The 23450-nt window shown below is 44.1% G+C and overlaps 2 protein-coding genes across 5 annotated transcripts in view; one reads left to right on the plus strand and one right to left on the minus strand.

Moving 5' to 3' along the window:
• The first annotated feature begins 1232 nt into the window (after window positions 1-1232).
• Window positions 1233-4926, plus strand: pdk1 (pyruvate dehydrogenase kinase, isozyme 1). The gene is made up of 11 exons (XM_046362944.1): window positions 1233-1912; window positions 2062-2206; window positions 2417-2488; window positions 2591-2775; window positions 3028-3123; window positions 3217-3294; window positions 3432-3508; window positions 3614-3712; window positions 3826-3933; window positions 4021-4134; window positions 4214-4926. Exons 1-11 carry the CDS (start codon window positions 1801-1803, stop codon window positions 4352-4354), a joined length of 1227 nt encoding a protein of 408 aa, XP_046218900.1. The 5' UTR covers window positions 1233-1800; the 3' UTR covers window positions 4355-4926.
• A 385-nt stretch (window positions 4927-5311) lies between these two features.
• Window positions 5312-23450, minus strand: part of LOC124043861 (neurabin-1-like) — a 43512-nt gene continuing 25373 nt past the window's right edge. Inside the window, exons 3-21 of one of the 4 annotated variants that reach the window (XM_046362940.1) lie at window positions 20089-20221; window positions 19808-19928; window positions 19414-19518; window positions 17305-17431; window positions 14405-14554; window positions 14242-14295; window positions 13775-14004; window positions 12997-13093; window positions 12759-12903; window positions 12289-12434; window positions 11782-12100; window positions 11563-11614; window positions 11407-11478; window positions 11059-11254; window positions 10045-10089; window positions 7926-8042; window positions 6579-6767; window positions 6084-6254; window positions 5312-5971 (exon numbers count right to left, since the gene is read on the minus strand). In XM_046362940.1, coding sequence (XP_046218896.1) covers window positions 6096-6254; window positions 6579-6767; window positions 7926-8042; window positions 10045-10089; window positions 11059-11254; window positions 11407-11478; window positions 11563-11614; window positions 11782-12100; window positions 12289-12434; window positions 12759-12903; window positions 12997-13093; window positions 13775-14004; window positions 14242-14295; window positions 14405-14554; window positions 17305-17431; window positions 19414-19518; window positions 19808-19928; window positions 20089-20221 — 2457 coding nt within the window. In that variant the 3' untranslated portion in view covers window positions 5312-5971; window positions 6084-6095. Of the gene's footprint in view, window positions 6255-6578; window positions 6768-7925; window positions 8043-10044; window positions 10090-11058; window positions 11255-11406; window positions 11479-11562; window positions 11615-11781; window positions 12101-12288; window positions 12435-12758; window positions 12904-12996; window positions 13094-13774; window positions 14005-14241; window positions 14296-14404; window positions 14555-17304; window positions 17432-19413; window positions 19519-19807; window positions 19929-20088; window positions 20222-23450 lie in introns of all 4 variants that reach the window. The other 3 variants (XM_046362939.1, XM_046362942.1, XM_046362943.1) reach the window with 3 other exon arrangements.

Here is a 23450-nt window from a genome sequence, read left to right on the forward strand (position 1 = left end):
GTGCTGCGGAGATGGTTAACCTTCTGGAAGGTTCTCCCATATCCACAAAGGAACTCTGGAGCTCTGTCAAAGTGATATTCAGCTAGCCGCCCGGCAAAACTGAGCAATTGGGGGAGAAGGGCCTTGGTCAGGGAGGTGACCAAGAACCTTCTCCCCCAATTGCTCAGTTTTGCCGGGCGGCCAGCTCTAAGAAGAGTCTTGGTAGTTCCAGACTTCATCCATTTAAGAATGATGGAGGCCGGCCTTCCGGGTGGCGCAGTGGTTAAGGGCGCTGTACTGGGTTCGCGCCCAGGCTCTGTCGTAACCGGACGCGACCGGGAGGTCCGTGGGGCGACGCACAATTGGCCTAGCGTTGTCCGGGTTAGGGAGGGGTTGGCCGGTAGGGATATCCTTGTCTCATCGCGCACCAGCTACTCCTGTGGCGGGCCGGTGCGCCGTGCGCGCTAACCAAGGTTGCCAGGGGCACGGTGTTTCCTCCGACACATTGGTGCTGCTGGCTTCCGGTTGGATGCGGGCTGTGTTATGAAGCAGTGCAGCTTGGTTGGGTCGTGTATCGGAGGAGGCATGACTTTCAACCTTAATCTCTCCCGAGCCCGTACGGGAGTTGTAGCGATGAGACAAGATAGTAGCTACTACAACAATTGGATACCACGAAATTGGGGGGGAAATGGGGTAAAAATTCAAATAAATAAATAAATAAATAAGAATTATGGAGGCCACTGGATTCTTCGGGACCTTCAATGCTGCAAAAATGTTTTGGTACCTTTCCCCAGATCTGTGCCTCGCTACAATCCTGTCTCAGCGTTCTACAGACAATTCCTTCAACCGCATGGCTTGGTTTTGGCTCTGACATGCACTGTCAACTGTGGAACCTATATAGACAGGCCTTTCAAAATCATGTCCAATCAATTGATTTTACCACAGGTGGACTTCAATCAAGTTGTAGAAACATCTCAAGGACAATCAATTTTGAGTCTGATAGCAAAGGGTCTGAATACTTATGTAAATAAGGTATCAGTTTTACATTTTTATAAATTTTCAACAAAAAAAGGTGTGATGGCCATGCTGTTGGCCTTGCAGTGGGTGGAGGAATTCATTAGCTACAGTCTCAAATATTTTATATTTTTTAAGAGAAAAAGGGCTGGCAGGTAGGATTTCGTTTTTCCCTGAATCATGGACCAAACTCTAGTACAGTAGGTGGCGGTAATACACCATAACGTTGGATGCCAACCACCGACAAAACACCACCGAAGAAGAAGATGAAGCGCGTTCGTGTTTATTTTGATTGCTAGCATGCTGCTGGAAGTTAGCTAGCACAACAGAACCAATGCATGATTCTTGAAGCGATATATGGGTTGTTCAATGTAGAAAGTAACGTTATAATACGCTAAACTAATACGTATAAATACATGTTTTAAGATAATGTAAATAGCTCACTTTTTAGGAACGTTTGCGAACAGTTCCAGTCGACTTGAATGAATGACATGCTGGAGTACTAACGTTAGCTAGCTAAATAAGCTAGCTATCTCCACTGAACTTTTGTCATTTATTCTAAACTGTAACCGTTACCTAGCCTAATTGTTTAATTGTGGATCGTGATGGATGCAAACGAACTTCACAAAAGCTACCTAAGCTAACTAGCTAGCTGTTAAAAGCTAGCTAGTAACGTAGCTAGCTTAGCTACATATCTCGCTGCGTTCATCAATGTCAACAATGCCATGGGCAATCAGCTATTCAACACCGTCAACTGAATCATTTCTATCCACGCCCGTTTATCAACTGTGAGCTAAATCGATCAAAATGAGGATTCTACGGGCCTTGATGAGTAACGCCGCTTCAATGGGAAAGCATATTGATTACTACTCCAGGTTCTCCCCTTCTCCCCTCTCAATGAAACAGTTCTTGGACTTCGGTAAGTGTACTTGATTTTCAATGTCTTTAGCCAACTGTTGACTAGCTTTATTGAGATATGTGGCACATAGGCTTTGTATGGCTGCTTCACCTGTTTCATATCTTTCATCAAACTAACCAACAGTCATGTTTGTTCTGTTCCACATTCAGGGTCTGGTGAAAATGCATGCGAGAAAACATCATTTGCATTCCTCAGACAGGAGCTACCTGTGAGGTTGGCAAACATAATGAAGGAGATCAACTTGTTACCTGATAATCTGCTAAAGACTCCATCAGTCCGGTTGGTACAGAGTTGGTGAGTACTGTCAACGGACCCCCATCTAGCCTTGTGGAACCAGCCTGAATGCTGCTTTTACCATTCCATTGCATTTCACTTCAGTAAAGCAGGATGGTGAATGCAGAAATAAATTCCACCAGGCTGATTCCCATCTTCTCCTGTTATGCATTTTCATCAGGCCTATGAATAGATTAACCAATGTATTTGGTTCATTTTCTCTTTTTTTAGGTACATGCAAAGTCTTCTAGACATTATTGAGTTCAAGGAGAAAGATGCCGATGATGAGAAAGTAACATACGAGTAAGATTTATAATCCCGTTTCGTTATTCATGCTGACATATCACTGATATAAACGGGGCCCATTGTGGATCATAATTCCTTTTGGTGTCTGTCTTCACACAGTTTCACTGATGCTGTTATAAAGATCCGAAACCGTCACAATGACGTCATCCCGACAATGGCCCAGGGGGTTGTGGAGTACAAGGAGACCTATGGCACAGACCCCATCGTCAGCCAGAACGTTCAGTATTTCCTGGATCGCTTCTACATGAGCAGAATATCCATCAGGATGCTGCTTAACCAGCACAGTGAGCATGTCACCTGTTATAGCACCCACACTGACAGCAAAAGCTACAGCATTGCTCAGAAGAGGAACATTTGAAATGGAAACGGTTTCTGGTAGTTTAAAGACATTCTGTTTTAAGGCGAAAAATAGCTTACATCATACGACCAGAATATCTGAAAGAAATTGACAAATAACGGGCGCAGAGCTGTCAAACTCGTTATATAAACATCTGTTAAATGTTAGCGGTGACGGTTTTGCACGTCTTCTATTTTAGCCCTGCTCTTTGGTGGGAAGGTGAGGGTAAACCCAGCGCATCCTAAACAGATTGGCAGTATTGATCCGCACTGCAGTGTTACTGAAGTAGTTAGGGGTAAGTGCTGCACAATTTTAAACAACTGAAATAGGCCTAAATTGATGGCAACAATTTAGTATTACTTTCCTAACTGCTTTGCCTTTACCCCAGATGCGTATGAAAATGCAAGAAACCTATGTGATCGGTATTACATGAACTCTCCTGAGTTGGTACTGGAACAATTCAATGGTAAATGTTTGGTTTTCATTCCTGACTTATGCATAATAATAAACTTGGTGGACATTTTTATGATATTAGACTGCATTTACATGTATTTTCTGAAATGATTGCATGACAGTTCCTTCATTTTCCAATTGTCCCTACAGTGAAAGATGATGGAAAGCCAGTGACTGTAGTGTATGTGCCATCCCATCTCTACCACATGGTATTTGAACTTTTCAAGGTATGCCTTATTTTTTAAACTTCAAAATTCATGACTTATGAGCTTCCATTTTTTTAAAGTTCTGAGAGAAAAATGTAACCTTAAATGTGGATTCAATCTCTCCAGAATGCCATGAGAGCCACCATGGAGTTGTATGGCGACTCTATGGACTATCCTCCTGTACATGCCCAGGTGGCCCTGGGGAGTGAAGACCTGACAGTCAAGGTACAACTACTCTGCAGTGCTGCTTCTCATTTGTCCTCTCTTATGGCTAGAAAGACGCCATATCATATCAGGCTTATCAGTGCGTCTCCAGTCGATGCTATTTACTCTTCCAGGTGAGTGATCGCGGAGGAGGGGTCCCTCTGAGGAAGATTGAGAGGCTGTTCACCTACACCTACTCCACCGCCCCCCCGCCCAGCATGGACGGCCAACGCAGCCCTCTGGTGAGACTTTCCACTTTATAACAAGGAGCTCATAGTATTAATATTCATTACAGTATTGTAAGCATTCTCTTATCTGTTCTGTTATAGGCTGGATATGGGTACGGCCTGCCCATCTCTCGATTATATGCCAGATACTTCCAAGGTGATTTGAAGCTGTACTCTCTGGAGGGCTATGGCACCGATGCTGTGATATATATCCGGGTAAGTCACAAAAACGAGACGTTAAAAGCGCTGATATTTTTCAGAGTAACTTGAAACTCATTTCTCCCATTGTGTGCAGGCATTGTCCACGGAGTCCATCGAGAGGCTTCCTGTTTACAACAAGTCAGTCTGGAAGCACTACAAGACCATGCACGAGGCAGACGACTGGTGTGTTCCAAGCAAGGAGCCCAAGGACATGACAACGTTCCGTAGTTTTTAGGCCTAGATGCCTCCTGGTTAGACTAGTGTCATTTGCTAGATGACTTACTGTACATGAATTGCTTTGTGTGAGTGATGCGATAGCTGTTCCACTGTGGGAAGCAATAGGTCAAAACCCTTTGCACCTTTACTGGTTGTATGGATACATAACTAGCGAAGTTCTAGTGCCATACGTTTGTGGGAGTGTTGCTAATTTCAAACCGGACATGTTTATTACGTGAAAGGATTGCTTGGTTTCTAGCATTTTGCTGAAAGGGGAAAAAGAGTGAATGTTGCTTGTTATTTATACTGAGTGTTCTCCACTGGCTGAAGATGTTTGTTATTAAAGTTGTGCAGCTACGAGGTTTTTTTCCATGTCTTCCGCTATCGCTGAAGGAATATTATTTTATCATCTCGACAGTATAGAAGTACATGTTTTCTTTGTCCTCCAGTGATACATCAGAGAAATAAAAATATTGTTAGTACTTGTTCTAACCGATGTGTTATATCTGTCAAGTGTTGTGGAACTTCCATCTCATGATTGCGGAAACCATTAGACCTTCCAATAAAGCACAAAATACACCCACAAAAGAATCTAATGTGAGAATTTGTTTATTTTATGCTGCTTAACATGCACCCATCATTCATGTTGACAAGACAGCAAGCTATTCAACAGATTTACTGTCATAGGCACACACACACACCTTGTGTTCTCATGGACCCCACACCCTGTAGAATAATATTGCATGTCTTGGTACCATTTCAGCAACACGTCAAATTCTCCGGCTCAATAGGACCACGGAGTAGTACATCCATTCTCAAAACAGGCACAGTTGGGAACGGGTTATATATATAAACAGCATTTACGTTGTCGTTACTTGATTCTTTTGCTTTTAGCAAAGATGTTTTCATCCTAGTGGCTATTCTACTTAGTAGAAGAAGTATTATAAAATGATGAACCTTTAATTTGATTTTTTAAAAGTTATTCAGTTAATTGATATGTAGAAATGTTAATTTATACACCTAAAACCTTGTCACCCTTTTAAGCTTAAAAGATTGTATAGTACTTTTATCTCAACTGTACAAAGTTCCTGCAACACAATATCTGTACATGGCTACAGGAAAGTTACGCTAGCAAAAATACACTATAAAACATGTAAAAAGTAGTACTGAACTCATTCCACTTGTTGTATGGGTAAATGTACACAAATCCTGCAATTACATATCTGGAAACTCAAAAAGGGATACAATTACTGCTTCTATAGCTTTATAAAGGTAAAAAAAAAACATGTTGGGTTTTGCCTTTGGTCATGTCCCCAACACTTGTCATTACAGTATCACTTTCACCCCCCCCCCAATCTACCACAATGATGCGACAGGACTGTCAGAGTGTTTGATTTGATTATAAAGCAGAGCCAGCTCGTGTGTTCTTGTGAATAACCCAAAACTAGGAAACTAGGAAAAGTATCAATAGCCAACGACAAATCGGGCTATTTTCAGATGATTCTTCCAATTGGTAAATCAACACTGGTGTTCTAACATTATTGTTACTGGTCATTATAAACTCACATGATGAGTGACTGCTTTAGTGCTCTCTTAGTAACTGCGGTGAACTGAGGTGGATGGCCATAACGTAGACCTATATGTGAAACAGAACAGATACAAGGGTCATTGGATGTCCTGCCTCACTTGAGGGAGAATGTGTTGGGTTATGTTCAGAGAGAGAGAGAGAGAGAGAGAGAGTGGGTCACCTCTGGGGCAGCTCAGCAGACAGAGTCAGTGTTGGGAGGCAGTCTCCCGCTGCGCCGTGATTCCTTCCCCCTTTTCTCCCTCTGTTTCTCCATCTTCTCCTGGGCCTTCCTCATGTCCTTCAGCTTCTTCTTGATGGTGGCCCGGTCACTTTGGCTGGACACACCTAGAGCCTGAGGGGACAAACATCACTGGTCACATTTTAGAACACACCTCTATGAAATGTATATACACTTCGTACAATATCCTCTCATTTATTGTGTCGTTTTCCATATGTACCATTTTAGTGTAAATCATTGTGGAATTCAGCCGGTTTATTTGGGGCTATAAGGTGGAAGTCTATGGCTTATAAACCTGACCGCTGCTGTAAATGGAAGCGCTTGCATTTGGATGATATGAAAAATCACTTCCATTGTACTTTCTTCCTTCTGACTGAAACTGTGTGGCCTACATATGAGTTCTGAACTGTGGTCTTGTTGCTTGTGATGCCCTCGTACCTTCAACTTGTCACTGTCCAGGTGCATGAGCTGATGGCCATCCACACCCTTGGCGGTGAACTCGGGCGTGTATTGGTCCATGTTCATGCCCATCAACCAGTGACAGACTTGCTGATTGGTCCACTCGGAGACAGGGCGGTTCTGCCATTGATATTCCTTCCCCGTGGGCACTGGCTCGTCATCCAGGTTCTATGGAACGCCAAGAAACACATGACATCCCAAGAAAACTAACGAAAAAAACTCACCTACAGCACAGTATAATGGATGAAATAGCAAATTCATGTTTTAAACACAATATCAAAACTCTACGGCACAGTGCAAAGCATTTGGTACATGCATTGCACATCCAGTGACTGAAATCACATAAAAAAAAAAAAGCTGTGTCCAATGGTCCATTCAGAGTTTATCACAACTCTGTTAAGTGGAACAGGCCAGAACATGCGGCGGGAGCATGTCTGTTTAGTTCTACCTGGCATACGTCTGCTTGTTTGAGTATAGTAGGCAGGGCTTAGGTGTAGTGTTTATTAGAGTCAAATCCTAGCACTGAAACACCCAACAAGATAAGCCAAACAGTCATAAAACACAATTATAGACACAATCCAGAACCATATGAAAAGGAATGTAAGACGAGCTCCACTAAACAGACACAGGAGCGGCACAGATCATTTTATGGCAGGGTTCCCCAACTGGCGGACGGCCTGCGGTGTGGTTGTATTTGGCCCCCAAACATATCTTTTGTTGTTGTTGTGAATTTTAAATGATCATTGTTGGACATAAGACTGTAAAAACACCAGGAAATCAGCTCCAAGTGATTTTTAATTTGGGAAATCTGTTCCCAAGTACCTCCACGCATATTAGAAATACACGTAATCATATGCAAATGTAAGCAAGGTTTGACATGATTCATGTTTTAGTCAAATGTGATTTCTGTTTGGGCTTCTACATATGATTTGTAATTATGTTCCGCCCCACCGACCATCCGCTCAAGTCAAACAAATTGTCTTGTCTTTACATTGTCTTGTGGCTGTATCTAGTTGATGATCCCTGTTCTAAGGCCGATGAGAAAAATGGAAGACCACTGGAGTAACTAAGTAGCCTCTACTGCTAGTTCAGCTGGTAGTAGCACAACAAGGACCCAAAGCTAAAGACACTTGATTTAACACCACACAGACAACCTCAGCACACACATGCAACGTCCTTCTCCGGTGGTCACTCACGACTCCATCATCACAGCCGCAAGGGGGGTAAAACTCAAAAAGCATGCTTGAGACTGTCCCCTTTCAGAGAAATCTGAGAGCAGCACCATCCCGCACAGGGGTTTGTGGAACAAAGAGAGAGAACACTCACCTCATTGGACGAGAAGACTAAAGTATGTGAGCGCCCAGGCAGATTGGGCTCTGCAACTAAGCCTGAGATGTCTGAACTGGGGCTGCCAAGGTTCGAATCATCTATGACTGACAAACTCTAGAGGAGTGGAACAAGGAGGAAACAAGGAAGAACGCATTAACTAGACAAACACATGGGTGGGTAAACAACAGTTCAGTGGGCTAAAGCTCTAGGGAGGAAGACGATCAGCAGTTGTACTGTAAACGTGGAAATTGAGGTTGAGAATTAAATAGGGATTATCATTGACATGATTTGGTCTATGGTGATATCAACACTGGGAATACTGTGTCAAAATGCATCTGCATCATAACAGACGGGAAGAAGAAGATATCAGGTCAATGATTTCACATTCATAAATCAAACTGGATTACCAAGTGAGCTCAAGGCAAACATAACTCGACAGAATTGCTATCATGACAAAACGACTTCAACTACGACAATGATGACACACAATTTCTATTGGTACAGCACTAACAGCAGCACTCGAAAAACCTTTGTGGTACTGTATCAAGAGTACGTTTTTCAATCATTTGTGATAAATTCCGAACTGATAATATTCATCATATCATGTGTGATATGAAAGGTACGGCGAGGAAGCATAAATTTGAAGTTAGATTTACAGTGCCTTCAGAAAGTAATCACACATTTTGTTGTGTCACAGCCTGAATTCAAATTCAACATTCTCACTCATCTTAGACAATACCTCATAAAACAAAAATATTTGCACATTTATTGAAAATTAAATGCAGAAATATCTCATTTACATAAGTATTCACACCCCTGAGTCAATACTTTGTAGAAGCACCTTTGGCATCACAGCTGTGAGTCGTTCTGCATAAGTATCTAAGAGCTTTCCACACCCGGATTGTGCAACATTTGCCCATTTCTTCAAGCTCTGTCAAATTGGTTGCTGATCATTGCTAGACAACCATTTTCAGGTCTTGCCTTAGATGTAAGTAGAAGACAATCTATTTAACTAGGACACTCAGGTACATTCACAGTCTTCTTGGTAAGCAACTCCAGCGTAGATTTGACCTTGTGTTTTAGATTATAGTCCTGCTGAAAGGTGAATTAATCTCCCAGTGTCTGATGGAAAGCAGAATGAACCAGATTTTCCTATGATTTTACCTCTGCTTAGCGCCATTCCATTTATTTTTATCCTGAAAAACTCCCCAGTCCTTAACGATCACAAGCATACCCGTAACATAATGAGGTCACCATTATGCTTGAAAATATGGATAGTGGTACTCAGTAATGTGTTGTATTGGATTTACCCCAAACATAACACTTTGTATTGAGGACAAAAAGTGAATTGCTTCGCCACATTTTTTACAGTATTACTTTAGTGATGTTGTTGCAAACAGGATGCATGTTTTGGAATATTTTTTATTCTGTACAGGATTCCTTCTTTTCGCTCTGTCAATTAGGTTAATATTGTGGAGTAACTACAATGTTGTGGATCTATTCTCAGTTCTCTCCTATCCCAGCCATTAAACTCTGTAACTGTTTTAAAGTCACCATTGGCCTCATGGTTGAATCTGTGTTTGAATTTCACTGTTTGACTGAAGTGCCTTAGAGATAATTGTATGTGTGAGGTAGACATTCAAAAATCACGTTAAACACTATTATTGCACACAGACTAAGTCCATGCAACTTACTCTGTGACTTGTTAAGCACATTTTTACTCCGGAACCTATTTAGGCTTGTCATAACAAAGGGGTTGAATACTTATTGACTCAAGACATCTTTTGTAAACATTTGGAAAAACATAATTCCACTTTGACATTCTGGTGTATTGGTGTGTAGACACAAACATTTAAATGTAAATCCATTTTAAATCCAGGCTGTAACACAACAAAACGAGGGGAAAAGTCAAGGGGTGTGAATACTTTCTGAGGGCACTGTAAGTGCTTGACACACTACCACAAAACCCAATTCCACTACAACACCACAAATCAATGTTGGGTTATTAGTACAATCTAGATGTGAAATGAACTATCACAACACTAAACTAGATGACTGGTTAGTTCTAATCTACCAGCTCTAAGACTGGGGTTGTAAAAAGGAAATCATACTGTACCAAATCTAACGAGCGACTGAATAAAGAGGACCAGGAGAGATTTGTCTGTTTAAAAGAAGAACGGTTGGAGAGATTGTCATGTCGTTCTCCATACTGTACACTGGGGTTGACACCCACCTCTAGCTCCCACGGGACCACACAGAGTAGAATTCCAGCCAGAGGAACCAGGGGAGGCTCTGTTTGTGTCACACATCGCCCACTCCCCACAGCCCTTGTGCTGTTGGCCTCCGTCTACTCCCCAGGCAGCCTGGTTGGGAATTACTCAGGCCTATTTGTGCAAATGCATTTAATGGGGATAATTATCTGGTTGCTAAGCCATTGAAAATGCCAGTGAATCCTCCTCCTCCTCCTCCTCTTGCTCTCAGATTAATGACGGGGTATTGTCTCAAATGGCACCCTGTTCCCTATATAGTGCACTACTTTTGACCAGGGCCCATAGAGGAATAGGGTGACATTTGGGACGCAACCACGGCCCCCATATGGTTCCACAGGCGGCAGCAGGAGCAGCAGCAGTGCAACCCTGTTCTGCTCTCTTCCTGAATGGGAGGAGCTATAGGAGACAGAACAGCCACTCCACAGCAATGTCATCGTCACGCTCTGGGATAAACGTTACCGGCCGGCTGCTACACATCTCTTGACTGAATGTGGTATTTCCATGCAGAGCAAAAACCTGCTTTAAACAGTGGATTACTGACCAATGAATCACTGGCTTATTACTGGCCAACTCACCATGAAACGGTCAGGAAATGACAGAGGGGTCAGTTCAGTGACACAGGACTTCTTTTATTCCACTTAGTAGTAGCAAATGAAATGTAATTCGAATCCCGGCTATATTTTTCATTACAGTAAAATGTCCTAATGCAATCATTCCTTTATATGTTCTGCTTCCGTTTGTTTCTTGTGATTCTGAAGTGACTGAAAATCTCTACCCCTTGGACAAAGATGTCTAGATGATGAGAGCTTTTTCGTTCTGTCTTTTAATGGAGTTGGCACTGTGTGTGTGTGTGTGCTCACTTTGTTCTTGCGGTCCTGGCTCTGCTCACTGCTGGTCTCAGTGGCTACGTATGGTAGGCTGCTGCTGGTGGACGAAGGCTCCTTGTCCCTATCTCGGTCCCCAAACCAGGAGAAAGGCATACAGGTGGGAATAGAGGTCATGGACTCAGAAGGGGACAAGTTTCCCCCAGATTCCTCCAGGAGCTCGGCAGAACCCCTGGACATTAGGAAAATAAAGAAAAATAAAAGTCTCCAAGTTATATATTGTCCCTTTAATAGGAGAAAGGTCCTCTGCTAGCAGAGCTGTGAGTGTACTGTGGTGACGTATCTAGGATGTGGTGAAACAGTCAGCCTGGTAGCATGACATACCTGCTGTCCAGAGATGCTCGCATCGCCTCCTTGTCATGTTTCTTCCCTTTGCCACCAGACTTCCGAAGGCCACTGTTGGTTATTCAAAAGCTGTAGATTGCGCAGGGACTAACAGGACTGTCAAACTGGAAACTAATCTTTATTACAGGCACTTACCCAAAAATCGTCTTTTTGGGTTTTCCGACGGAAGAACTCTCATTTGTCTCATCTGTAACAGAGTCCATTTTTTTTTTACAAAGTAATGAACTGCCACAAGCAGAGAGCCAGTAAGAGGCATATCAATATGGTGACAGTCAGTGGAGGTAGCAGCAACAACTTGTTTTATAAATGTACTGTGTAAACAGCATATTGTGGGTAGCAGATTAATGGCGGTACCTTTGAGCTCCTTGCCCTTCCCCTTGGACTCCCTCTTCTTGACGTTGCGAAGGAACCCTGAGGGGGAGTGTGGCGAGGGCGAAGAGGTGTCTTTCGGCGGGGACAGGGAAGGACTGCCCCCGCTTTCGACACTATCTCTCTGGGACGGGGGCAGGGAGGGGCTGCTGGAGAGCTTCAACTTGCTCCTCGCAGCCTCGGGGGTGTCGTCCCTCTGGCCGTTCCTAGGACAGCAGATGGGCCCGGGCAGGGACAGGCTCTCCTGGATGCACCTCTTCCTGCTGGCAGAGTCCTCCTCCTCCTCCTCCTCCTCATCATTCTCCTGGAGGAGAAAAACAGTCAGCAGTGAATTGAGCAGACAAACAGTGGCTCGGAGATGGAACATGTGAATATTGATATTGAACATGCATCCATAGAAAGAGATTGCGGAAGAAGAAATCTTTGAAAGAGCTAGTACTATTGAACCCTGAAATTGTTTTCAAAATGAATGAGAGAACTTTCTGAGCTGACCTGTGAGTGGTAAGGGGACATGACGAGGTTCTCCTTCCGTTTGTTGCGAGACGGACGATTCCTCCTTGGGGCCAGTAGGCACTTGGCTTTGTGTGCACTGGTGTCCAAGCGCTCAGTCTCCGGAACCAGCTCGCTCCAGTCTGTATCTGTGGAGGAGAGACAAAACAGCTCAGTAAACACAAAATAAGGCAAACTGTACCCTATTCTCAGACATACTGGTGTTCGGAGACAGTCACAGAGGCAGTCACAGAGGCAGTCACAGAGCGAGTCACAGAGGGAGTCACAGAGGGAGTCACAGAGGGAGTCACAGAGGGAGTCACAGAGGGAGTCACAGAGCAGTCACAGAGCGAGTCACAGAGGGAGTCACAGAGGGAGTCACAGAGGGAGTCACAGAGGGAGTCACGCTTTCCAGTGGTAGTAAATAATAGGTGGCTTCTATCCTGTTCGTCAAGTGTACATTGGAGCCCTACCTAGCGCTAGAGAGTCCACTGACTGTGTGTTGATGAGAGGGCCTTCACTCCCCTGGCTGCTCCGTCTCCTCTCCACAGCAGAGTCCTGACCCGCCTGGGTCTCTTCACGGTCAGCAGGTGGACCGCTGCCCTCTAGGACCGCTATCTGAAGAGAGAACCACAGAATGGCCAGTCAACTTCTTCTCCACTCGGTCTGTTCTAATGTTGAAGTCTCTTTATTCCAATATGTCCCTCATACCCTGTCCTGCAGGCTTTCAAACTGCTCCTTGTACCATCGATCCTTCTCGTCTAGAACTTTCCTCATCTCCTCCTCCTTCTTCACAAAGTCAATCTCCCTGGAAAGGAATCAGAGCATTAAACTTCAGAAATCATTCCACTGACGTTTAAACATATTTTACTTTCTACACAACATGACTCAGCATAGTGGAAGGAAGCCTTCGGCCTGGTCAACACAGAAACTTACTTAGCTGAAGTAGCGACTTCTAAATAATGAAAAAATGCACGTCTAACTTAGTGAACTCAACTCGAACTGCAAAACCAACTGCAAAAATCACTGAAACGGATGACTCATGTCTCCCTCACTAGCTTTAAGCACCAGCTGTCAGAGCAGCTCACAGATCACTGCACCTGTACATAGTTCATCTGTAAACAGCCCATCCAACTACCTCATCCCCATACTGTATTTGTTTATTTATCTTGCTCCTTTGCACCCCAGTATCTCTACTTGCACATTCATCTTCTGCACATCTACCATTCCAGTGTTTAATTGCTATATTGTAATTACATCGCCACCATGGTCTATTTCTTGCCTTTACCTCCCTTATCTTACCTCATTTGCACACACTGTATATATACACTTCTTTTTTCTACTGTATGTTTGTTTACTCCATGTGTAACTCTGTGTTGTTGTATGTGTCGGACTGCTGTGCTTTATCTTGGCCAGGTCGCAATTGTAAATGAGAACTTGTTCTCAACTGGCTTACCTGGTTAAATAAAGGTGAAATAAAAAAACTCACTTCTGCTGGTAGTCTTTGAGCAGTTTCTTGGCCTTGTTGTATTTCTTGTCCAGCGTCCCGTACTGGCTCTGGGTCTCCGACAGTTGCTTGTTGACAGTTTTACACAGAGCCTGGGCCTCCAGCCAGTACTTCTCCAGCTTCAACATCTTCTCGTTATTCTCCTCAATCTTCTGCTCCAACTCAACCTCCATGGACTCCTTGGATGCTTTGTCCTCCTCAGACACCCTTAGCTGTGAAGGAAGAGTGAAAGGTATTTTTACTACCTAAACGTAAGGGCTTCTCGTCTACTAGTACAATCAACATATTCAAATCATTACGGTCATTCAGGTGACTGACAGGCAGAGACAGACAGTGTGACTGATGACATTTATGGTTAGTCACCGGGCTGGCGTCAGCTTACGCTCCAAGCATTTATCCATAAGTTCTCGTGTTTATAAAACAATCGTTTGTTCTTCAGATTGACCTACCTTTTCCTTCAGTTGGTTTATTTCAGCTGTTGCTGTGTTGTGTTTCAGCTGGAGCTAGGGTAAAGAAAGAAACCATTTAAGCAACAAAAACAAGCACATATCACACACATAATTACACAGCCACCAAACTGTAAACTTGTGATAATTTTAACATTAGAAATACCTCCTTGAATTTGAAGCCCATCTGTGTGGAGTCCACGTTGGAGGGCATGAACATGGCCTCGGTCTTCGGCAGGTCAAACACCTCCACTGGCCTTCCGCCGGAGAAACTAGACCCTAGGATACCTCCCTCCTCTTCCTCATAGTGCTCCTCCTGAAACACAAAACAACCACAACCACACAATCACGCAGCCAATCACCTGCCCACGTGGCGCCCAGCAGCTCGGCTTGGAGCCCAGGGGAGAGGTATGGGTAATCACTACATCATATCTCAGTGTTACCGTGGTAGCCTGCAGAGAGCTCAGCAGGAGGCCTGTATCAACAGGAAATTCATATCTTCTGCTCATCAACATGTTTCATCACACACACACACACACACACACACACACACACACACACACACACACACACACACACACACACACACACACACACACACACACACACACACACACACACACACACACACACACACACACACACACACACACACACACACACACACAACCCCAAACATGAGCCACCACACATTTAGAAAAAAACAACAAAAAGCCCCATCACTACTGCACAGATTAATTGCATACCCATATTGAAATGGCCAAATTTGTTCACCACGACCAACAGCTCCTTGGACAGGAGTAGGCCGGCATTCGGAAAGTATTCAGACCACTTTACTTTTTCCAGATTTTGTTATGTTACAGCCATATTCTAAAATGGGTTAAAATATGTTTGTTCCCTCAATCTACACACAATACCCCATAATGACAAAACAAAAACAGGGTTTTAGAAATGTTTGCACGTTTACTCAAAATAAAAAACAGAAACACCATATTTACATAAGTATTCAGACCCTTTGCTTTGATAGTTTAAATTTAGCTCAGGCGCATCCTGTTTCCATTGATCATCCCTGAGATGTTTCTACAACTTGATTGGAGTCCACCTGTAGTAAATTAAATTCATTGGACATGATTTGGAAAGGCACACACCTGTCTATACAAGTTCCCACAGTTCACAGTGCATGTCAGACAAGAACCAATTGTCGAATGACAATTCCATGACAGGATTGTGTCGGGGCACAGATCTGGGGAAGGGTACCAAAACATTTCTGCAGCATTCAAGGTCCCCAAGAACACAGTGGCCTCCATCATTTTTAAATGGAAGAAGTTTGGAACCACCTCCGCCCGGCCAAACTGAGCAATCGGGGGAGAAGGGCCTTGGTCAGAGAGGTGACCAAGAACCCGATGGTCACTCTGACTGAGCTCCAGAGTTACTCTGTGGAGATGGGAGAATCTTCCAGAAGGACAACAATCTCTGCAACACTCCACCAATCAGGCCTTTATGGTAGAGTGGCCAGACAGATGCCACTCCTCAGTAAAACACACATGACAGCCCACTTGGAGTTTGCCAAACAGCACCTAAAGGACTCAGACCATGAGAAACAAGATTCTCTGGTCTGATGAAACCAAGATTGAACTCTTTGCCAAGAGTCACGTCTGGAGGATACCTGGCACCATCCCTACGGTGAAGCATGGTGGAGGCAACATCATGCTGCGGGGATGTTTTTCAGCAGCAGGGGCTGGGAGACTAGTCAGGATCGAGGGAAAGATGAATGGAGAAAAGCACAGAGAGATCCTTGATTAAAGGACAAAAGTTTACCTTCCAACAGGATAACTACCCTATGCACACAGCCCAGAAGTAGCTTCGGGACAAGTCTTTGAATGTCCTTGAGTGGCCCAGACAGAGCCCGGACTTGAACCCGATCTAACATCTCTGGATAGACCTGAAAATAGCTGTGCAGTGATGCTCCCCATCCAACCTGACAGAGCTTGAGAGGATCTGTAGAGAAGAATGGGAGAAACTCCCCAAATACAGGTATGCCAAGCTTGTAGCTTGAGGCTGTAAATCACTTTCAAAGGTGCTTCAAAGTACCGAGTAAAGGGTCTGAATACTTACATTTGCAAACAATTCTAAAAACCTGTTTTGCTTTGTCATGATGGTGTATTGAGTGCAGATTGATGAGGGGAAAAAACAATGGAATACATTTCTTAATAAGGCTGTAACGTAACAAAAAGTGGAAAAAGTCAAGGGGCCTGAATAGTTTCCAAATGCACTGTATCTACATGATATGCTCCACAATGCGTGTACAAAACATTAACACCACCTTCCTAATATTGAGTTGCAACCTCCCCCCTTTTGCCCTCAGAACAGCCTCAATTCGTCTGGGCATGGCCTCTACAAGGTGTCGGAAGCGTTCCACTTGGATGTTGACTCCAATGCTTCCCACAGTTGTGTCAAGCTGGCTGGATGTCCTTTGGGTGGTGGAACATTCTTGACACACACGGGAAACTGTTGAGCGTGAAAAACCCAGCAGCATTGCAGTTCTTAAAACAAACCGGTGCATCTGGCACCTACTACCATACCCCGTTCAAAGGCACTAAAATCTTTTGTCTTGCCCATTCACCCTCTGAATGGCACACATACACAATCCATGTCTCAATTGTCTCAAGGCTTAAAAATCCTTCTTTAGCTTGTCTCCTCCCCTTCATCTAAACTGATTGAAGTGGATTTAACGTGACATCAATAAGGCATCATAGCTTTCACCTGGTCAGTCTATGTCATGGAAAGGGCAGGGGATCATAATGTTTTGTATAATCAGTGTATATCGCCTTTTAAAAGATCCAATAGGTTTAAGCTTTGTCTCTTTTCAAGGAGCCCTACCTTTTCATGCCCAGTTCCTTCTACAAATAAAGGCCTGTGGTTGCCTGTGCTTTTGAAAAGCAAACATTGCACAATTCCAGCAGGCTCCAGCAGCCACCCCACCCACACAGCACCAGGGTTACTCACTGCTCCCTTCCCGGATGGAGTGTAACTGGATTGGGCTAACCAACGGGCCAGGTGACTCACCTCCTCAGTGGACTGTTCATAGGGGTCGTCCAGGTGCTGCTGCTCGCTCTTCTCCTGCTCCAGGGTCTCACTGATCAGACGTGCCACCTCGCTCTGCGCCCCCGGCTTCTCCCGGCCAATCAGGAAGCTGTTTGTGTGAGAGTGCAGTGGGTCAGTGTGGAGAGTGGTAGTACTAGCAGACGCCTTAGTATCTGGCAGACACATTGCCTAGTCGATTTTATGTCCTTTGCTCTAAGTCTTGGCATACCAGCGTAGTTTCAATCATAATAGCGGGCTCATACTGATATGAGTCGTCGTAATGTAAGGCAAACGGGTGAAGCCTGTTTATTGAACTTTTCCTAGAGTGTGTGTGTGCTCTCGTTTCAATTGTGTACAGTAAATCATTAACATATTCACCCATGTCCCATGTGGGCTACTCTCTGTGTGGAGGCCTGAGGCACTTGCAGTAGACAATAATAAAAACCAACCGATTTATTCAATATTTCGACATTCCTCAAGGATATTTATTTTTCTCCAGTCATACCATATCACTTGAAGAAAGCTATGAGGTATTTTGTGGGACGTTCCATTACTGTCACACCTTAATCTCGTGTTGCCAGGCAACCTAGAACTCTGGGGGCGAGGCTAGCCACACCTAGGATGATTACGACTTATTTCAAAATCAAATCAGCTCACGTTTTATTTGTCACGTGCGTAGAATACAACAGGTGTAGACCTTACAGTGAAATGCTTACTTACAAGCCCTTAACCAATGCAGTTTAAAGAAAAATAAGTGTTAAGTATTTACTAAATAAAACTGAAGTATAAACAAAGTATAAACAAAGTCAAAAAAGAAAGAAAAAAAGAACAAATAAATAAAGAGCAACAATAAAATAACAGTAACGAGGCTATATACTGGGGGTACCGGTACAGTCAATGTGAGGGGGCTGTGCTTCCCTTTGTAGTCCCTAATAGTTTGCAAGCCCTGTCCCATCCAGCGAGCATCGGAGCCGGTGTAGTAGAATTCAATCTTAGTCCTGTATTGATGCTTGTCTGTTTGAAGGTTATAAGCGTCCGGGTTAGTGTCCTGCTCCTTGAAAGCGGAAGCACTACCCTTTAGCTCAGTATGGATGTTGCTTGTAATCCATGGCTTCTGGTTGGGGGATGTACGTACAGTCACTGTGGGGACGACGTCGTCGATGCACTTATTGATGAAGGCAGTGACTGATGTGGTGTTCTCCTCAATGCCGTCGGAAGAATCCCGGAACATATTCCAGTCTGTGCTAGCAAAAGAGTCCTGTAGCGTAGCATTTGTGTCATCTGACCACTTCTGTATTGAGTGAGTCACTGGTACTCCCTGTTTTAGTTTTTGCTTGTAAGCAGGAATCAGGAGGATAGAGTTATGGTCAGATTTGCCAAATGGGGGGCGAGGGATTGCTTTGTAGGCCTCTCTGTGTGGAGTAAAGGTGGCCTCGAGTTGGTTGCACATGTAACATGCTGGTAGAAATGAGGTAAAACGGAATTAAGTTTCCCTGCATTTAAGTCCCCAGCCAATAGGAGCGCCGCCTCCGGGTGAGCATTTTCTTGTTAGCTTACAGCTACGAAGCTGTATGTTATCCATGTTGTCGTTCAGCCACGACTCGGTGAACAATAAATCATTACATTTTTTAATGTCCCGTTGGTAGTATATTTGTGATCGTAGCTCATCTATTTTGTTATCCAATGATTGTACGTTGGCTAATAGGACTGATGGTAGAGGCAGATTACACACTCGCCATCGGATCCTTACAAGGCCCCTTGACCTACGTCCCTGATATCTTTGTCTCTTTCTCATATGAATGATGGGGATTTGGGCCATGTCAGGTGTTTGAAGTAAATCCTTTGTGTTCGACTCGTTAAAGAAAAGATCTTCGTCCAGTACGAGGTGAGTAATCACTGTTCTGATATCCAGAAGCTCTTTTCGGTCATAAGAGACAGTGGCAAAATACGTAATGTACAAAATAAGTTACAAATAACAGCATCAAAAAGAAACACACAATAGCAGAATTGGTTTGGAGCCCGTAAAACGGCAGCCATCTCCTCCGGCGCCATTCTATCAAAAGGTCTATTAGAGCTGGACTCTGAGCTCACCTGACTGTTCCTTTAGTGTTCTTCAGAACTGTAGCAGCAAACAGCTGGGTCACTCCTACCAGACTGATCCCATCCACCTCCACTATCTGGTCATTCACCTGGATTCTAGTTGGAAAGGACAAAATGCAATCATAAGGAAAGACATTTGAGACATACTGTATGTTAGAAAGAGGGAGTGTAATCAACAGGGGAGGATATTTGAGAAATGTACTGTAACTATGTTATAGTGACGCTTTTCCTTAATTTCTTTGAAATGCACAAATTCTTCCAGCGTTGTGGATCATCGTGATACGCCTATAATTCACAACACATTTTAAATGCCAAGGTTAAAACTGTAATTGTTCGGTTAAGCACAGTGGAGCGGAGCGCGTTTCCCCAAAGGCAGGGGCATCACCTGCCATCCCGTTCAGCTGCTCCACGCTCAGAAATGGTCTTCACAAAGATTCCTAGTTTCTCCAGGCCCTGGTCAGCTCCCACTCCCATCCCTATGATACTGATGCCCAGGCCGTTGTCTCCTGTGGGGCAAAGACAGATGGGGAGTTAGAATGGATGGATGGGACTGCATTCTCTGGACCCTTGTGATGATGTTGATGAGGATGTATCTTGGCCAGGGCTGCCCAATGGTCCTCAAATAGATTAATAAAGGAAAGATGAAAGACAGATAAGGCGACAGACCCTTTTCAATTTCCACAGGGAACACGTCCATCTTCTCCACCCTCTTCTCCAGCTCGTACTCAGCCGACGCCGCCACGGGGTCCACCTCATCGTTGCGCCGGTCGTAATCCTCGTTAGAGTAGGTGCTGAACACCTGCAGTATGAGAACAACAAGCACGGGGGGCTTACAACTAGGTAAACCACTCCCCACACTCCAACAACAAGCACGGGGGGCTTACAACTAGGTAAACCACTCCCCACACTCCAACAACAAGCACGGGGGCCTTACAACTAGGTAAACCACTCCCCACACTCCAACAACAAGCACGGGGGGCTTACAACTAGGTAAACCACTCCCCACACTCCAACAATATGGGAGACACATTTTCTGTCTCTGTACTCGTAGAATTAATGTTATTCTCTAAAATAAGTCTGTTCTGCTCGGAACTATTGTATTTGTTTTTGTCTCTACTGTGGTTATGCGTTTCAATAAATATTAAGCAGACTAGGCCTTGATGTCTCGAACCCTCCATTAATTATCAATTTAAAAAAGCACTCCCGGAGCCATCAACTCTGGTTCACCCTTTGCCAGTGAAAGAGGCTTCTGTGTCTTAGTTTTCAGACAGTGAGGTAACTTGCAGTCTCCCTAGTTTACAGCAAACTAAAGCACTGAGGCATGCAAATGCCAGTATGCACCAAGACACACTGTTACAGGGATTCCAGTAAGGTTTAAAGAACCTACGATTTCAGCAGACATAACATCAGAGCACTAGTTCAGTCTCTGTTCAGTTCAGAGACGATGTAGTGGTTTCCGTGTTAGGATCCTAGTCGCACAAAGTGTGGCAAAGCACGCCCTGCCTCGAGAAAAAGCAGGCCACAGCTGGAAGGAAGAGAGTGGATGTGGCAAAGATCATTGCTCTGTGGCAACAGGTGGCAATCCTCAGCGCTAAAATGAATAGCTCACAGAAAGCCTGTATTCAGTCAGCAATCTCCTGCCCTCTGCCAGCTTTCATTGCAGGTGGGCGTTATCCCGCCATATCTGTGATTAAATCAAACATCACACAGTTCATTTAGCCCGGCATACCGCGTGTATTAGTCAGCTGGCATGGCCGCCTTCCATAATCAAATTTGTGAAACACTCTTAGAACCATCTACAGTGACGACGTTACCAGGATGTAGTATGAAAAGGTATGAATCCAATCTAAAACGGCTTGGACTGTGGGCTCCCAGGTCTGTATGGTGTCCTCTCCTCAGTCACAATGTGATATCCAGCCAAAGAGACAGAGAGCCAGAGCAAGCAGCACAGCCAGCTGAGATTTCAAAGCTTATTTTTTTCAGATGATCTCAGATCTGCTCCGAGAGAAGGGAGCTCTACTGATGGTGGGGATGGAATAGATCGGACCACACATTAGTCTTCAGCTTTGATATTCTTCGGACATCCTATGTCAAGAACTGCAGGAAACTCACTCAAAATGAAATGTGTTGCTCGCTACAGGAAACGGAGGAAAGGGAAGATATGTCAAGGTTTAAAAGAGTTGGAATGCGGAGTCTACAACTGCAAAGCCAAGGGAACAAACTCTAGTCTAGAGTTGTTCTGTTCTCCCTCATTTTTAAGGCATGGGGTCAGCTTCAAGTGTAACCTCACTGTAACAACAACAATCTCCATACATGGACAGGGTAGTTGTTACCTCATGTCACTACAGAGTCTGACATGACCCACTGTGTTATTACAACCCAATGACGAGCTCAGAAAAGTGAGGCCCAATGTTAGTCAGAGCACGCACTATATTGAACAAAAATATAAAACGCAGAAAAGATTTTGCTGAGTTACAGTTCATAGAAGGAAATAAGTCCATTGAAATACATTCATTAGGTCCTAATCTATAGATTTCACATAACTGGGAAGGGGCGCAGCCATGGGTGGGCCTGGGAGGGCATAGGTCCACCCACTTGAGAGCCAGGCCCATCTACTTGGGCCCCCCCCCAGTCAGCATGCCAATTGTGCGCTCCCTCAAAACTTGAGACATCTGTGGCATTGTGTTGTATGACAAAACTGCAAATTTTAGAGTAGCCTTTTGTCTCCCTTTGTGTAATTATCATGCTGTTTAATCAACTTCTTGATATGCCTGACCTGTCAGGTGGATGGATTATCCTGGCAAAGGAGAAATGCTTACTAACAGGGATGATGTAAACATTTGAGAGAAATAAGCTTTGTGTGCGTACGGAACATTTCAGGGATCTTTTATTTCAGCTCATGAAATATGGGACCAACACTTTACATGTTGCCTTTATATTTCTGTTCAGTATAGTAGTGAACACCAAAGACAGACACAAAACTGGCTCTCTCATTCTCCAGAGGATAGATGTATCCTAGCCTGCTAACGGGAATTTTCTCACACAGTTCTGAGCAATAGTTCGAAGGAGTTTCCACATATGCTGAGCACTTGTTGGCTGCTTTTCCTTCACTCTGTGCTCCAACTCAGCACACAAACCATGACCTGCCCAGAGCACGCAAACCATCTAAATTGGATTGAGGTTGGGTGATTGTGGAGGCCAGGTCATCTGATGCAGCACTCCATCACTCTTCTTCTTGGTCAAATAGCACTTACACAGCCTGGGGGTGTGTTGAAAAACAAATGACAGTCCCACTAAGCGCAAACCAGATGGAATGGCATATCACTGCAGAATACTGTGGTAGCCATGCTGGTTAAGTGTGCCTTCAATTTTAAAAACATCACAGGCAGTGTCATCAGTGTCACCAGCAAAACACCCCCACACCTCCTCCTCCATGCTTCACAGTGGGAACCACACATGCAAAGATTATTTGGACGCCGATTATGGCAGATTACATTGCAATCCACGAGGAGACTATGTGGCAGGCTGACCACCTGTTACGCGAGTGCAGCATCAAAAGGACTCCTTGTGGCTGCAAGGAGCCACGGTAAGTTGCTAGCTAGCATTAAACTTATCATATAAAAAAACTATTAATATTCACATAACTACACATGGTTGATGATATTACTAGTTTAACTAGCTTGTCCTGCATTGCATATAATCAAAGCAGTGCCTGTTAATTTATCAACAAATCACAGCCTACCTCAACTTCGCCAAACGGGTGACGATTTAACAAAAACATTCGCAAAAAAAGCACACCTGTTGCACAAAATGTACCTAACCATAAGCATCAATGCCTTTCTTAAAATCAGTACACAGAAGTATATATTTTTAAACCTGCATATTTATTTCAAAGAAATGCATGTTAAGCAGGCAATATTAACTAGAGAAATTGTGTCACTTCTCTTGCGTTCTGTGCAAGCAGAGTCAGGGCATATGCAGCAGTTTGGGCCGCCGGGCTCATTGTGAACTGTAATATTTAGAGTTAG

The sequence above is a fragment of the Oncorhynchus gorbuscha genome, linkage group LG09 (assembly GCF_021184085.1).
Source record: "Oncorhynchus gorbuscha isolate QuinsamMale2020 ecotype Even-year linkage group LG09, OgorEven_v1.0, whole genome shotgun sequence".
Classification (NCBI taxonomy): domain Eukaryota; kingdom Metazoa; phylum Chordata; class Actinopteri; order Salmoniformes; family Salmonidae; genus Oncorhynchus; species Oncorhynchus gorbuscha.